The 17001-nt window shown below is 47.9% G+C and overlaps 1 protein-coding gene across 5 annotated transcripts in view; it reads right to left on the bottom strand.

Annotated features, from left to right (window-relative positions):
- The window catches only part of WNK3 (WNK lysine deficient protein kinase 3), a 258491-nt gene that overhangs the window by 44994 nt on the left and 196496 nt on the right, over positions 1-17001 (bottom strand). For all 5 annotated transcript variants that reach the window (XM_063936367.1, XM_063936369.1, XM_063936368.1 and 2 more), the window contains 6 exons: positions 16229-16372; positions 16093-16147; positions 15845-15976; positions 13911-14686; positions 12436-12529; positions 11763-11890 (listed from right to left, as the gene is read on the bottom strand). In XM_063936367.1, the coding sequence (XP_063792437.1) occupies positions 11763-11890; positions 12436-12529; positions 13911-14686; positions 15845-15976; positions 16093-16147; positions 16229-16372 (1329 nt within the window). The remainder of the gene's footprint in view (positions 1-11762; positions 11891-12435; positions 12530-13910; positions 14687-15844; positions 15977-16092; positions 16148-16228; positions 16373-17001) is intronic.

Genomic DNA, 17001 nt, shown 5'->3' with positions numbered 1-17001 from the left:
GCTTTGGATAGTTCCTGCTTAAAGGCTGTTTGCAGACATCACTGCTTGTATCTGAGGGTCAATACCCGACTCTGAAGAGCGTGGTGACGAAGGGGACTCCGGGGAGGGCGCCATAGTCTGGGGACCCTTAGCCTTGCTGCCGAAGAAGTTTGCGGATGCCTGGGGAGCTTTCTTGTTCCTTTGTGACATAATGGATGCCAGCCGAGGGGAGAGCTATCTTGTCCAGTAAAGTTGCAATAGAGAGGGGGGGGGGGGGGGGGGAAGGAACGGCAGGGTGGAGAATAGGAATTGACACAGGTGGGTTATGAGGCGGTCAGGCCGACCATGGGGTGCTATTCATCCAGAGACCATCGCAGCCGCAAGGAACACCAGAGTCAGACTGTATAGGCTAGAGCGGCAATATCGTAGCCGTGGGTAGCAGTGACCAGTGGGGGGGTCAGTGTATCAAAAAATAGGTCAGCAGAATCCAAGCAGGGGCAGTATATCAGGGTACGCTGTGGAGACAAAGATATAACTGTCGTGCCCCCTACTAGAGGGTAGCGGCCGTTCGTGAACTTTCAGCCGGGGAGAGCGGAACAGCTCACGGGCAGCGGAAGACCTTTCGTGGATGACAAACAGAAGGTGTGGGGGAGAGAGACTGAGGTTTCCCATACAGCAGATCCCCGAGCTTGGTCAGACCCCAGCCCACTCTGGTTGCAACATCCAGTGGGTACTTGCGGGGGGGTATAACAGGTCCCTGAGTGCTGTAGGGTAGCTGCAATGGGGAAGCTCAGAGTCAGGAGGGAGGACCAAGAGCCTCAATCTACCTAAAGTCAGTGAGTAGAAACCATAGGTGGCCTCTGATTGAAATGAATGCAGGGCAGTATACAGTAGCCCCAGAATGACATGTGGAAAGGTACCTGCAACCTTCAGCCCTATGGGGGCCCCAGAGGTGGTCAGGAGGCGGCAGCAGCAGGTGGTAGACAGCCAGAGGCCCCATGGACCGTCCCCGCTTCAGGGAGCGTGTAGGCCGCGGCTGTCCGGGGCATCCAGGATCGAGGCAGAGGAAAGGTAAGCAGGGGGAGGGGGGGGGGGGGGAGCCCCGGGCACCAGGGAGCGCTGAAGGCGGGTGACGATGCCCGCAGCTGCCGCTGAATTCGGCCGAGCTCCGCGCCGGCCATGCAGCGCCTCCGGGAGCGGCCTGTCACTGGAGGCCGCGGCTTCACAGACGGAAGTAGGCCCCGGTCCGCGGGCTGCCGCCAGCGGGTCCAACCGCTCTCCAGACGGCAGGCAAGTCGGCAGGAGGGTCTCCGGTGGGTGGGTAAGAGGACTGGGTGGGTGAGTATGCAGGGAAAGATAAAATAAAAGCCACCTCGGCAGGAGCTCAGTATAGTACCATTAAGCAGCCAGGCCACGCCCCGGTATGGTTAATTTCTTTGTAAGTTTTGACACAGACGAATCCACCATTGGCGGATTCTCCCAAGTAGATGTCACAGACTCTGGAAACTGGTAACTAGACTTAAATCTGCGAGGTATAGAAAACCGTTTATCCGGATTCTTCCGTGTTTCTACTAACATCTTATTAAGAGATTCCGAAACAGGAAAACACATTGGAGATCTCCGTCGTTTAGTAAATACAACTTCATCATTTGTCAGAGGCTCCTCAGTTTCTGTAAACTTCAGAGACTGACGCACCGCTCTGATGAGAATATCAATGCCTGGGCTGGTAAAATCTTCACTATCTGACTGCTGGTCTACTTTGCCCTCCTCACCCTCATCTTGCGCAGTGAGGTCAGGCATAGAATCGTCAGAATGCAACATAGCAGAAACTGGTAAATCATAAGACAAATTAAATTTATCCCTCCTACCCAAAATGGACTTGGACCTTTGGCAAGGTTGACACCCCTCCGGTAGTTCTGGCGGTCTCACCCGCGACTCAGATCTTGCCGCTTCCCAATCTTGTCGAGCGGCGGCTAATTCTGATTGCAACCCAGCCATGACATCTGTTAGCATAGCCCAAGGAGGGTCCGGGAATGAAACCGGCTTTGAAACCGGAGCGGAAATTGTATTCGTAGCTGAATTCACAAACTATACTGTACATGTGGTAGACCCATCCGGTAACACACTGTTACAGACCTTGCAGTGAAACTGCTTTTTAGTTTTTGCTGGTGCCTTACTCATTATGCAGACAGACAATACAATATACAAAGACAGACAACTTGCACGACTCCGTAAAATAGTACTAAGGTGTGTCTATATATATATATATATATATATATATATATATATATATATATATATATATATATATCTATCTATCTGGCCAAGTGCAGTGCACGTGGCCAGTTCTATATGAAATCTGATCCCAAATTCCCACCAACACCCCTGCGCCTCCGGTGGAGTAGTGTTGTAGGACAGGATCTTCCAAACTGAAAGAGAAACAGGATTGAACAGGAAGCACGGTTAAAATGGCCCCCATGCCATGCTTACACTAATAATCACAGGTCAGGTTATAACACACATTTAAAGTCGACAACCTGTAACCAACTGCATTAAAAAGCAACCCTGTTAATATAGGCTTAAAAGCCTATGTAATTATACCACAACCCATGCAGCCATGCTGCTGTGAGAAGAATCGTCCCCCCACCCTCCCTCCCTGTACTCCGAGTACCATCGTGAACAGGAGATCTTGCAGGGAGCCGGGGAGCATGTATAGCAGCGGGACGCGGCAGTGGACTTACAGCGGGGAGCGGGTGCCTGGGAGCAGGTGCCGGGCGGATCTGCGGCCGGCGCTGTGCACAGCGTGTGGAACTGTGAGCGGCTTTCAGCGGCTCTGGCGGCGGCAACTAGCAGGGAGCACTGGCGCGCACTAAACAACGTTCCCCACACAGCGGGGCGGCAGCGTGAGCTGACCGCCCCGTCCCCAGCATACCTGAACTCCTGTGGTGAGAGGCTATGACGGGGCTTCTTCTGTAAGCCCCGTCCAGCTTCCTGCAGGATGTCTGCTGTTGGCTGTGAGGGTGCTCTTTTAGTGAGGACCGACACGCCAGTAGCTGCTTATAGCAGCTTCCACTATCCCGGACCCACGCCTTCTGGAAGGGGGGAAGGGATGTGAATGAAGTGTAGTAAAAATCAAAATAAAAAATAAAATATTCAAAAGAAGTGTAGGAGCTCCACCGAAGCCTTGTTGCTACTTCGAGCACAGAAAAAACACTGAGGTACTCTGGGATATGGAGGGGAGGAGAGTTCTAAATTTAAATATTCAGTGCCCTGTTCTTGCTAAAGCCATCCATATCCCAAGAGTACTACAGTGACCCCTAGTGGATGAAAAAGAAAAGGTCAAGATACATTTGGTAACAACAAAACACCTGTTGGGTAGTTCCCCTACTTGTGCAGAGGAAGGAAATACAGCCGCCTCCTTTTTGCGTCCTCAAAGTGACATATGAATCCTTAATCAGCAAGGCGGACTTTACTGTCGCAGCCATGTCAACCTGGGCCAGCTGCTCGTCATGCAGAGAGGATGACTCAATGCCTGAAGCTTGGGACAACTCGTCTTCTGGACACGACTTGTCAGATTCAGAGTGGAGAGGCATGGGACTGTCCTGTCTGGTGGGCCTCCATTTAGCCAAGGATACAAACTTCTTGAATAGCGTTAGCCTCATATACTAAGCTCGGGTTGAACTGGGATAAGCCCGGAACCCAAGCGGATTCTGCTGGAGTTAGGTGTGATTGCACCAGGGTGGGTTAAGCGCTTGTGAAATGATGCCTTGCGGCAGTGGCCGAAAGACGGGGGGGCAGAGACGCTGCTAATTGATTAGTAATTTCCAACATAACCTGTAACAAATGGGATGGCCACACTGGTTCCTGCAGGGGACCTGCCACAGTGGGAGGCCCACACTGTGCCCTCACCAAGCATTGTTCACAGTCCATCATGATCCTGTGCCAAACCAGAACATTTTTCCTTACCAGTTTTGCAGGAATTATGTGCACAGTACAGGACTGCCCCTCTCCAGGGTTGCTTTAGAGGTATTGCTCTTGGAAGACATAGTAATGTATTCCACAGACCCGGTGACAAACAATACCTGCACACACAGAGCACCTAGGTGGCTGTGTGAAAGATGAGAGCACTGAATATGGAGGAGACCACAAATAAAGTAAAAAGTTACTTTTAACAGCTCTGAAAACTGTATCTAAGGTTACAGTGCGAGAAGGATACTACAAAAGCCTAAATAAGTGGTCACTTGGTGTAAAAAAAAAAAAAGGGAACCTATCTGCAATTAGAATGTTACACAACTAACATATCAAGCAGGAGAAACACCTCTCTCTCTGAGGCAGTCAGTACAGATAAGAAAAATGGGCGCACAGCATGTGTGTGTGGAGATAGGGGCCTTTGGCAGGTAGCCTAACACAGGTGACACACCAAAGGGTAGGGAAGGAGAAAATATGGCAAAACTGCCTACCCTTTCTGCCAACCCCAGGAACATTCCACCATTGTTACACCAACCCTATTACAATAAATGTCCCAATTGGTCTAGTTGTGGGTGCAGGGAGAACTGAAGCAGTCATCTTACCTGACTTCCAGTGTTCTGACTGCAGCTGGGCTCCCTCTGTGTGTGTAGGAGCTGACCGTGACACGGACGCATCACCAGTGGGCAGGTCCCGCAGCAGGGAATCGCAGCAATTAGTGGGAGTGTCCGTGACACTGTTCCCGCTGACCGCTCAGTGTAAGAACAGAGAAAAAATTGAAAGGATTTAGAAAAAACAGGCTGCAAAAGGCAGCCCTGAAAAACTCTGCCCAGCTCCTGTTAGGGTCATAATCCAGCCAAGCAGAAGTAGGAGTGAGCAAGTCAAGCGCAGACGCTAGCCCTCCACCCCACTGGCTATACACAGCGCGTTATGGTCATGACGTGCAGAGTAAATTTGTACCGACACCTTGAGCAATTTCTTTTTGTGAAATTAGTTCGTGTCAGTGAGCCACTTGGGTGAGTTGCCCTTCCCAGACATGATAAAGAAATTACACAGAAAACAGTTCAATAGTAGTAATTCGACAATACACTATTATAATTTAATAAATAGGCCGTCTGTGTACCTACTATATAAGTATCTCAGAAGGAAAAACCTAAAGACTTAAATCAGTGAAGCATACAGCAAAGCTGCCCTAAATAGAACACCCTCCCTGAATGCCTAAGGAATAGAGAAGGCATGTCTATGGGGATGGCCGCTGTTGCTGTTCTAGTCTAAGAGGAGAGTAGGTACACTATCAGTGTGAAAAGCATGCTCAGCAGGAGGACCTCAGGGAAAAACTGCTCCCCCTGGGAATATTCATCCCAACGATGGGGACGGTAGGTTACTTACCAGCTACCATAGTCTCGGGTGCGCAGTACAGGCTCCACTTTAAGCGGAGCAAGGTATTGAGACACACATCCACGGTGGTGAAAGGTCTCTCCAGAGAAGATTTACCTGACTGCAGGCAGATCTCAGTATCGGGGATACAATTGAGGCACCCGTGTTCCACCCAACAGTGTTCAGAGAACAGCAAAAAAAAAACAAAAAAAAAACTAAATATACAGAGAATGGTTGTCCGAGTTTGAGTTTTTAAAGTGCCAGGACCCAGACTGCACCACCTATACCCCAGTGTCCCTGTGTTCACCATCATATGGAGAAGAAATCAAAAAAATAAGATTTTAAACCTACCGGTAAATCTTTTTCTCCTAGTCCGTAGAGGATGCTGGGGACTCCGTAAGGACCATGGGGTATAGACGGGCTCCGCAGGAGATAGGGCACCTAAAAAGAACTTTGACTATGGGGGTGCACTGGCTCCTCCCTCTATGCCCCTCCTCCAGACCTCAGTTAGAGAACTGTGCCCAGAGGAGACGGACAGTACGAGGAAAGGATTTTGTTAATCCAAGGGCAAGATTCATACCAGCCCACACCATCCACACCGTATAACCTGGAATATACGAACCAGACAACAGTATGAAACAAACAGCATCAGTCAGAGACTGATCAAAACTGTAACATAACCCTTATGTAAGCAAGAACTATATACAAGTCTTGCAGAATTTAGTCCGCACTGGGACGGGCGCCCAGCATCCTCTACGGACTAGGAGAAAAAGATTTACCGGTAGGTTTAAAATCTTATTTTCTCTTACGTCCTAGAGGATGCTGGGGACTCCGTAAGGACCATGGGGATTATACCAAAGCTCCAGACCGGGCGGGAGAGAGCGGATGACTCTGCAGCACCGACTGAGCAAACAGTAGGTCTTCAACAGCCAGGGTATCAAACTAGTAGAATTTAGCAAAAGTGTTTGAACCCGACCAAGTCGCCGCTCGGCAAAGCTGTAATGCCGAGACGCCTCGGGCAGCCGCCCAAGAAGAGCCCACCTTCCTAGTGGAATGGGCCTTTACTGAATTTGGTAACGGCAATCCAGCCCTAGAATGAGCCTGCTGAATCGTGTTACAGATCCAGCGAGCAATAGTCTGCTTAGAAGCAGGAGCACCAACCTTGTTGGCTGCATACAGGACAAACAGAGCCTCTGTTTTCCTAACCCGAGCCGTCCTGGCTACATAAATTTTCAAGGCCCTGACTACATCAAGGGACTTGGAATGCTCCAAGTCCCCCGTAGCCACAGAGGCACTACAATAGGTTGGTTCATATGAAACGATGAAACCACCTTAGGCAAAAATTGAGGACGAGTCCGCAATTCTGCTCTATCCACATGAAAAATCAGATAGGGGCTTTTGTGAGACAAAGCCGCCAACTCAGAGACCCGCCTTACAGATGCCAAGGCCAACATGACCACCTTCCAAGTGAGAAATTTTAATTCCACCGTTTGAAGTGGCTCAAACCAGTGAGATTTCAGGAACTGTAACACCACGTTAAGGTCCCATGGTGCCACTGGAGGCACAAAAGGAGGCAGTATGTGCAGCACTCCCTTTACAAAAGTCTGGACGTCTGGGAGAGAAGCTAATTCCTTCTGAAAGAAAATTGATAGGGCCAAAATCTGTACCTGAATGGAGCCTAATTTTAGGCCCATATCCACTCCTGTCTGCAGAAAGTGGAGAAAACGGCCCAGATGGAAAACTTCCGCAGGAGCATTCTTGGTTTCACACCAAAATACATACTTCCGCCAGATACGGTGATAATGCTTCGCCGTCACCTCCTTCCTAGCCTTTATCAGAGTAGGGATGACTTCTTCCGGAATGCCCTTCCCAGCTAGGATTCGGCGTTCAACCGCCATGCCGTCAAACGCAGCCGCGGTAAGTCTTGGAACAGACAGGGCCCCTGTTGCAACAGGTACTCTCTGAGAGGAAGAGGCCACAGATCTTCTGTGAGCATTTCCTGAAGATCCGAATACCAGGCCCTTCGAGGCCAATCTGGAACAATGAGAATTGTCTGCACTCTCTTCTTATGATTCTCAATATCTTTGAGATGAGTGGAAGAGGAGGGAACACACAGACCGACTGAAACACCCACGGTGTCACCAGGGCGTCCACTGCTACTGCCTGAGGGTCCCTTGACCTGGCACAATACCTCCGCAACTTCTTGTTGAGACGTTACGCCATCATGTCTATTTGCGGAAGCCCCCACAGACTTGTTATCTCTGCAAAGACTTCTTGATGAAGTCCCCACTCCCCTGGATGGAGATCGTGTCTGCTGAGGAAATCTGCTTCCCAGTTGTCCACTCCCGGAATGAAGACTGCTGTCAAAGCGCTTACATGATTTTCCACCCAGCGAAGAATCCTGGTGGCTTCCGCCATTGCCACTCTGCTTCTTGTTCCGCCTTGGCGGTTTACATGAGCCACGGCTGTGACGTTGTCTGACTGAATCAGAACCGTAAGGCCGCAAAGAAGATTCTCCGCCTGACGCAGACCGTTGTATATGGCCCTCAATTCCAGTACGTTGATGTGTAGACAAGCCTCCTGGCTTGACCATCGTCCCTGGAAGTTTCTTCCTTGTGTGTCTGCTCCCCATCCTCGGAGGCTCGCGTCCGTGGTCACCAGAACCCAGTCCTGAATGCCGAACCTGCGACCCTCTAGAAGGTGAGCACTCTGCAGCCACCACAGGAGAGACCCCCTGGCCCTGGGGGACAGGCTGATCTTTTGATGAATGTGTAGATGGGACCCAGACCACTTGTCCAGAAGGTCCCACTGAAAAGTCCTCGCATGGAACCTGCCGAAGGGAATGGCCTCGTAAGACGCCACCATTTTCCACAGAACTCGCGTGCAGAGATGGACCGACACACTTTTCGGTTTCAACAGGTCCCTGACCAAGTTCTGGAGTTCCTGGGCTTTTTCCACCGGGAGAAAAACCCTCTTTTGTTCTATGTCTAGAATCATGCCCAAGAAAGTCAACCGGGTCGTTGGAACCAACTGTGACTTTGGTAGATTGAGAATCCAGCCGTGTTGCTGCAGCACGCTTAGGGAGAGCGACACGCTTTTCAGCAATTGTTCTCTCGATCTCGCTTTTATCAGGAGATCGTCCAAGTACGGGATAATTGTGACTCTCTGCTTGCGCAGGAGCACCATCATTTCCGCCCTTATCTTGGTGAAAATAATCGGGGCCGTGGAAAGCCCAAACGGCAACGTCTGAAACTGGTAATGACAGTCCTGTACAGCGAATCTTAGGTACGCCTGATGAGGCGGATATATGGGGACATGAAGGTATGCAACCTTTATGTCTAGTGATACCATAAAATCCCCCCCTTCCAGGCTGGCGATAACCGCCCTGAGCGATTCCATCTTGATTTTGAACTTTTTCAAGTACAGGTTTAGGGATTTTAAATTCAGAATGGGTTTGACCGAGCCATCCGGTTTCAGGACCACAAACAGGGTTGAATAGTACCCCTTCCCCTGTTGAAGTAGGGGAACCTTGACAACCACTTGTTGATGACAGTTTTTGAATTGCAGCTAAAACTACCTCCCTTTCTGGGGAAGAAGCTGGTAAGGCCGATTTGAAAAACCGGCGAGGAGGCACGTCTTCGAATTCCAGCTTGTAACCCTGGGATACAATTTCCATTGCCCAGGGATCCACCTCTGATTGATCCCAGACGTGGCTGAAGAGTCGAAGACGTGCCCCCACCGGGGCGGACTCCCTCAGTGGAGCCCCAGCGTCATGCGGTGGATTTAGTAGAAGTCGGGGAGGACTTCTGCTCCTGGGAACTAGCCGTAGCCGGCAGTTTTTTCCCTCTACCTTTACCTCTGGCGAGAAAGGAAGATTCCCGACCTCTTCTGGACTTGCGCGACTGAAAGGACTGTATCTGATATTGTGGCGTTTTCTTTTGCTGTGAGGAAACATAAGGTAAAAAAGTAGATTTACCTGCAGTAGCCGTGGAAACCAGGTCCGTGAGACCTTCCCCAAATAAGTCCTCACCCTTGTAAGGCAAAACCTCCATATGCCTCTTTGAGTCGGCATCACCCGTCCATTGGCAGGTCCACAGGGCTCGCCTGGCAGAAATCGCCATGGCGTTGGCTCTCGAACCCAGCAGGCAAACGTCTCTCTGAGCATCTCTCATATATAGGACCGCGTCTTTAATGTGACCCAAGGTCAATAAAATGGTATCCCTATCCAGGGTATCAATGTCAGATGACAAGGTATCTGTCCAAGCTGCTACAGCGCTACAAACCCAAGCCGACGCTATTGCCGGTCTGAGCAAGGCACCCGTATGTGTGTAAATTGACTTCAAGGTAGTTTCCTGCCTGCGATCAGCAGGATCCCTGAGGGCTGCTGTATCTGGAGACGGCAGCACCACCTTTTTGGACAAGCGCGTTAACGCCTTGTCTACTCTGGGCGAGGATTCCCACCGTACCCTGTCCTTAGCCGGGAAAGGATACGCCATAAGAATTCTCTTGGGAATCTGCAGTTTCTTGTCTGGAGTTTTCAAATCTTTTTCAAATATCTCATTCAGCTCATGAGATGGGGGGAAAGTTACCTCAGGTGTCTTTTCTTTAAACATGTGTACCCTCGTGTCAGGGACAGAGGGGTCATCTGTGATATGCAAAACATCTTTAATTGCAATAACCATATAATGAATACTTTTGGCCACCCTTGGGTGTAACCTCGCATCATAGTAGTCGACACTGGAGTCAGACTCCGTGTCGGTATCAGTGTCTGCTACTTGGGACAGTGGGCGTTTCTGAAACCCCGAAGGGCCCTGTGACACAGTTAAAGCCATGGATTGACTCCCTGCTTTCTCTCTGGACTCTGCTTTGTCCAACCTCTTATGCAATAAAGCCACATTTGTATTTAAAATATTCCACATATCCAACCAGTCAGGTGTCGGCGTTGCCGACGGAGACACCACAATCATCTGCTCCACCTCCTCCCTAGAAGAGCCTTCCGCTTCAGACATGCCGACACACACGTACCGACACCCCCACACACTCAGTGAAATTTCTATCTGGAGACAGTTTCCCAATAAGGCCCTTTGGAGAGAGAGAGAGTATGCCAGCACACACCCAGCGCCAACTGACACTGGAAACAATTCCCAGATAAACAGCGCTTATAGTATTAAAAGATGTAGAATGCCCCGGTGCCCTCAGGATCAAATGCACACAACTTGAAGAAAAGGACTGCGGCACTCGGGGACGTTTTGAAAAATCACTGTATTAAGTGCAATACATCGTACATCGACGTTTCGGGGATTTTAACCCCTTCCTCAAGATGTGTGTCTCTACCACATCTTGAGGAAGGGGTTAAAATCCCCGAAACGTCGATGTACGATGTATTGCACTTAATACAGTGATTTTTCAAAACGTCCCCGAGTGCCGCAGTCCTTTTCTTCAAGTTGTGTGTATATATATATATATATATATATATATATATATATATATATATATATATATAAACAATATACACTCACTGCACCAATTATAAGTGCTCCCCCCCCCCCCCCCCCCCTCTTTTGCCCTCTGTCACAGAGTCCGGGGAGCCAGCGTCTCTGCAGTGTACTGTGGAGAAAATTGCGCTGGTTAGTGCTGTGTTAGCAAGCTCCGCCCCCTCAGCGGCAGGCTTCGGTCCCGCTCAAATTTACAAACACTGGCGGGGGATTGTATATCTACTGCCTCCGCAGCCTATATAATATATTAGCCAGTCCTAAAGGTTTATTATTGCTGCCCAGGGCGCCCCCCCTGCACCCATCCGTGCTTGCAGTGTGTTTGTGTGTAGGAGCAATGGCGCGCAGCGTTAGCTCAGAGAAGAACTGAAGTCTCCTGCCGCCTTTGAAGTCTTCTTTCTTCTAGTACTCACCCGGCTTCTATCTTCCGGCTCTGCGAGGACGACGGCGGCGCGGCTCCGGGACGAACGGCTAGGGTGAGACCTGCGTTCCGACCCTCTGGAGCTAATGGTGTCTAGTAGCCTAAGAAACAGAGCCTATCACTTAAGTAGGTCTGCTTCTCTCTCCTCAGTCCCACGATGCAGGGAGCCTGTTGCCAGCAGTGCTCCCTGAAAAAAAAAAAACCTAACAAAATTCTTTTTTTTTTTTTTTCAGAGAAACTCAGGAGAGCTCCCCTGTAATGCACCCAGTCTCCTCTGGGCACAGGATCTAACTGAGGTCTGGAGGAGGGGCATAGAGGGAGGAGCCAGTGCACACCCATTCTAAAGTTCTTTACAGTGCCCATGTCTCCTGCGGAGCCCGTCTATACCCCATGGTCCTTACGGAGTCCCCAGCATCCTCTAGGACGTAAGAGAAATATATATGTACTGTGGCAATTAAGAAATACCTTTTATCATGCAATAAAAATGTAATACTAGATACACAAGACAGCAATCTTCATACACACACCTGAAAGCGTCCACGTTTGAAGGCACTGGTTCCAGATGAGTTAACCTCAGACAAGGCACATTCAGCCAGCGCTTCTACAACCCTTTGTGTGGAATCAAGTACTTCCCGCCTAGTGCCATCTTCTTCGGCTACAAGTAAGACAAAAAGCAGACCACAAACCTTAGTGGAATCTGTGAAAGGGACACAAGGCCTGATATCCTGCTACAAAAGTGAAGGAGAAGGGGGGTAGAGGAACACAACAGTGCGTGCGGGCTTCCAGCTAAAGTACATGTTGCCATGCTCAGGCAAAAACTATTGGCACACATGGAAGACGAAAAGCAATGATAAGTCCAAGGCTCTTAAAGTGCCTTTTAGGACACAGCTAGACAAACACAAAAAAGGCAAGAGTGAGGGAGCAAGAAACGTGAGGGAACATTTCTGAGGATGAATAAAAATGAAATAAAAAAATAACTCACTAAAAAAATATATACGTACGGAAATAACCAAAAGGGATGTTTTCCTATGGTACGGGCCTAACTGTAAGCAACACTACCTTGGCGTACTCTTGACCTCTTGAATAAGCTGTTGGAATGCCGCAACCTGCATGCCCAGCTTTTTAATTTGCGAGCCCACGGTTTCTTGCTAATAGGGTTTTTGAGACTAGGACAAGTAAAGCTTAGGCCAAAATATCCACCTCCTGTCTGTAGATGAGCGGTTCCGGTGCCCAGAGTGCGCTTGGTGCAGGCATGAGAAGAACTTCCAGGATGCCAGGCATCTTCAGAACTTTCCTGGAGAAGATCAAATTAAAGAAGCAAAAGGAAAAAAAAAAAAAAATGTACATGAAAACATTACTGCAATTAATTTAAAGAGCAACTGCTGACCTCATTATTTTCTCTATGTAAACTCATACTGATCACTCCCCCAGCCCCTGCCGGTTTTATGCTGACCATTCCCCCAGCCCCTGCCAGTTTTATGCTGACCACTCCCCCAGCCCCTGCCGGTTTTATGACAACCATACTTCATTAGTGTGTTTTTTTATGGGTAGTACCTTCTAGATTTATAAGCCTCCACAAATTGTTGGTTCTACTTCTATTGCTGGATGGTTTCAAGTGTATCTATTTATAACTGCATTAGTAATAAAGGTAAAGATTTAGTAACTAAACCAATCAACATAATTATTGAATGCACAAAAATGATATAAGTCCTATTTCGCATATGCATGTATTCTCAGGATATGAAGTCTGTATATGGAGATTGATGGATATTTAGGATTCTTTCCAGGGAAGTTAAACTTTTCTATTTGACATCTCTATGAAACGGGAAGGAGGGAACTGTCGTATATAGAAGGGTCATGCAGTATGGGAACTCTATGGGGGCAATGATGTGTACACAAGATAGCTAACATTGGGGGTCATTCTGACACATTCGCATGCAGTGGTTCTTCGCTGCAAAGCGAACGGGTCGGAAATGCGCATGTGCGGCGGATGCATTGCACACGCGCGCCACCGGGCAATGCCACCACCAGCGCAAATGTGATCGCAGCGGCGATCGCAACAAGATGGAAAGACGGGGGGCGCTCCGAGGTGGATACTCACAGCTTCCAGCCGTTTTCGGGGAGTGGTAAGAAAAACACAGGCGTGTCCAGGCGAACGGAGGGCGGATGTCTAACGTCAGGACCGGGACCTTCATCGCTGGAGCCATCGCACAGGGTAAGTAACTCTTACCCTGGTCTTGTATTGCAGGAAACTTTTTAAGCATAGAAGGCTGCACAAGCGTTAGCAGCTCTGCTATGCTAAAATACACTCCCCCCATAGGCGGAGATTAGTTGATCGCACCAGCAGCAAAAAGTTACTTGGTGCGATCAACTCGGAATGAGGGCCATTGTGCATTGTCCTGCAGTGCGCAAGTTAAAATGCACAATGTGGAAACGATGTAGGATGCCGCTACCGCATTTGCACAATCCCAATGGCACGTTGCCAGCATAGGTCATTACATTTTGTATTTTAATAAATATTTTTTACATTTAGGTTTGTGGTTTTTTTTTTTAAAGGTGCCTTGGGAGTGCCAGATAGGCAAAAGCTGTTGGTTATATGCAAAATAAGGGCAAAAGCAGTTTCATTTTCAAGGCAACAAGCAGAATACTTGCAGGAAAAGATACGGATTACTTACAGACGGCGTTAATTCACCAGGCACCGCAATGACAGCTTCAGGAGCTTTAACTGCCAGTGAATCAATAGGTTCTGCCTCCTCTGGAGTGGCCTGAATACTGCTGGAATTCACATTTGCTGCGTCAGGGGCAGGACAGGATAGGGTATCCTCAGCAGATGATGACAAAGGGGACTCGGTACTCTGCGTCTCCTTCTGACTGTCGGCATAGGAACTAGCAGAGCTGTCTTGATACAATAAGGTCCTCAATTTTTCATCCAGCGTTTTGATACGGTTGTCGACAAATTCTATTTTGGGAGGCCCTTCATTGTCAGATTCTTGTATTGAAGCAGAGTGCACTAGTGAAGCTTCTAAGACTGGTGTCTGTGGTAAAATGGTTCCATCTGAAGGTGTGACGTTGTCTGACAGAGAGAGCCCAAGGGACAGACCAGTGGTGTTTTGACCAGAACTTGGTTGACCCATACCATTTGTTACCTGAGCATCCTGATCACTACAAAGGTGAAAGCCTGGCTGCTGACCTTCTGTTACAGCTACATTTGTGCCATGGATCTCAGGCTCTGTCTGAACCTGCATAGCTGGAGAGCCAATGTTACTAACAGGAGGGGACAAGATTTCATTACCATTTTCCACATGAGCTGTCGGGGGCACAGTTTCTGTGGTAGAAACCGGGCAATCTGCTGATGTAGAGGGGGCAGTGTTTTCTGGCTGAAGGGAACAGTTGTCCTTAAAATTATAAGAGTCCTCAGGTAGACTATTGCTTGCCAGTTCCATAGGTGGTCCTATTTAGGTGAAGGAAGAAGAGAGAAAGAAAAAGAAGAAAAGGACAATTATGGCCTCATTCAGGACAACATGAGTGCCCAAATCATGGGCAAGATGCTTGTGATTCGTAAAGTGGCCAAACTCCTGCCAGTATTCACCAATAGGTTTATGGAGAGAAAACATGTAACGTAGAAACATAGAATTTGACGGCAGATAAGAACAACTTGGCACCTCTACTCTGCCCACGTAAATGTAAATACAAGAAAACAAAAACAGCAAACCAACATTCCAGGGCACAAAAGTCTTGTCTGCTGCTTTTGGTCTTGAAAAGGAAGATTAAGCATTAAGTAAAAAATAAATAAATAAATCCATTCTTTCCTTCAGCCTAAATAGAGACTCGCCATGGAAAAACTATTCATTTCAGTGGCAAGCTAACCCGCAAGACGAGCAGCAGTCTCTCATTAGTGCCGTCCAATATGCAGGGCGGCAGCATAACACTATGCTGTATCTGTATATACATGTATGAGGGGGAAGATAAAAACTTTAAATATACACCGTTGTTTCTAGAAAGACATTATGCAAAACTGGGCTTAAACTGGGACACTTCTGAATTACACAGGTTCTGTGGCTGGCTGACTTCAAGCCTGCATTTCACCTGGTTTTGACCAGCCAAAGAACCTTTGTAATCCCCCCCCGGTTTAAAGCGATAATACGGTAACGTCCAGTCACGTCTATTATACTTACACCCCTTAATATCAGCAAATATGGGAAGGAAATTCTGATGCAGCTGGACTAAGTAAAAAAGGATCAATGTTTTTTCCTGTGTACTGCACTTAATATTTATAATACGCTAGCCAAAAATAAAAAACAATGCATCTCAAAAAGGTGACACTTTAGGTCGGAGGTAATGAAGTTCGAGTTGGCCCGTGGTTCAGGTTCCCGGCCGAACTCAGATTAATTTTTTTTTTTAAAGCGGCAATCATGTACAAGGCAAAACCATGCCTTGTAAATAATTGCCTCTTTAAAAAAAAAAAACATCCGCGTTGGCCGGGAACCTGAACGTCTGGCCAACTCGGACTTCATTACATCCGGTCCCCTGCTGTTTTGAAGTGGTTTTCAAATAACCCTGACTGAAATGCCTTATTACTCATAAACATAGCTTGTGTGTCCCAGCCTACCTGTAGAATGCGGAGGAACTTTGATAACTGCAGGCTGGGTGACAAATGAAGACTGAGCTTCTCTGTTTCTTATTGTTTGATTGATGAATAATCGCCAGCGACCAACTGGTGAGGACTGCGGTCCTGATTCCCCTGTAAGAGGAGAAAAGTTTGTGAAATCACTCAAAACGCTCCACTTCTGTTCACGCTGTTTACATATGTTATTTTAAGAGCAACACAATTATTTTGTAAGATAATAAATCGCTCACCTCCTGTTGGAGCAGATACAGGCACCGCTATCTGCACATGCTCAGATGCCCCAGTCTAGTTAGGGGAAAATGAAGAATTAACATCATAGGTAAGAAGATTCGGCCACTTTCATTGTGCAACAATGATATCACTCACTTGGTTGCTAGATTCAGATGGTGCAAATTCTGCTCTCTCCTCAGCTGGAATCTTGCGGAGTATTTCCTGAGCCTGACTTACAATTAGCTTCAGCTCGTCTACAAACCTCTCCTTTTCTGCTTCAAGCACAAAGTCATCTTCAACCTAGGTAAACACAATAAAAAATATAAACTCATTACTTTTTACAACTTTTCCAATTCAGGACTAAACAAAACTTCACCAACAAAAGGAAGAGATAATAAAGTTTTCTTGAACTCCGTATCCACATGCCATGAACTGAGCCACAAACCTCTTCTGGCAGCAGAAGTTGATGCAGAAAGTCTAGCACTAATTATGCATGTGTCAGTAGTTGCATCTGGTATGTGATTCCACTTAACAGACAGCAATTCTGACCAGTTTTCCAGATCTCAGACCTACTTCCAAGATATCTACCCACCTTTCAGCAGTTTTGTTTACTCAAACCAAAACCTAGAATAGGTCTCAAGGAAGAACTTGAAGCTGTGAAAATTCCCTTTACAATAGCTTCTAGAGACCAATTAATGTTTGTATATGATGCAAATGTTCATGCAAATGAGCAATTATCGTCAGACTGCACATGTGCCGCGATCGCACTGCCCACACAACTTGGTACCTTTGTGATACCGCCCACAATGTGAGAGGAAGAGGAAAAGACCATTTGGGGTAAAAATGCAGGCATGTCATGGCCATGTATCTGCCTTCAACTGTGATCGTGTAAAGAAACAAGGTCACATTTTCGCTGCTGCCACAACCAG

This window comes from Pseudophryne corroboree, chromosome 8 (genome assembly GCF_028390025.1).
Source record: "Pseudophryne corroboree isolate aPseCor3 chromosome 8, aPseCor3.hap2, whole genome shotgun sequence".
NCBI classification, from domain to species: Eukaryota; Metazoa; Chordata; class Amphibia; order Anura; family Myobatrachidae; genus Pseudophryne; species Pseudophryne corroboree.
Note: the sequence above shows the minus strand (reverse complement) of the source record. Positions and strands in the feature narration are given on the sequence as shown.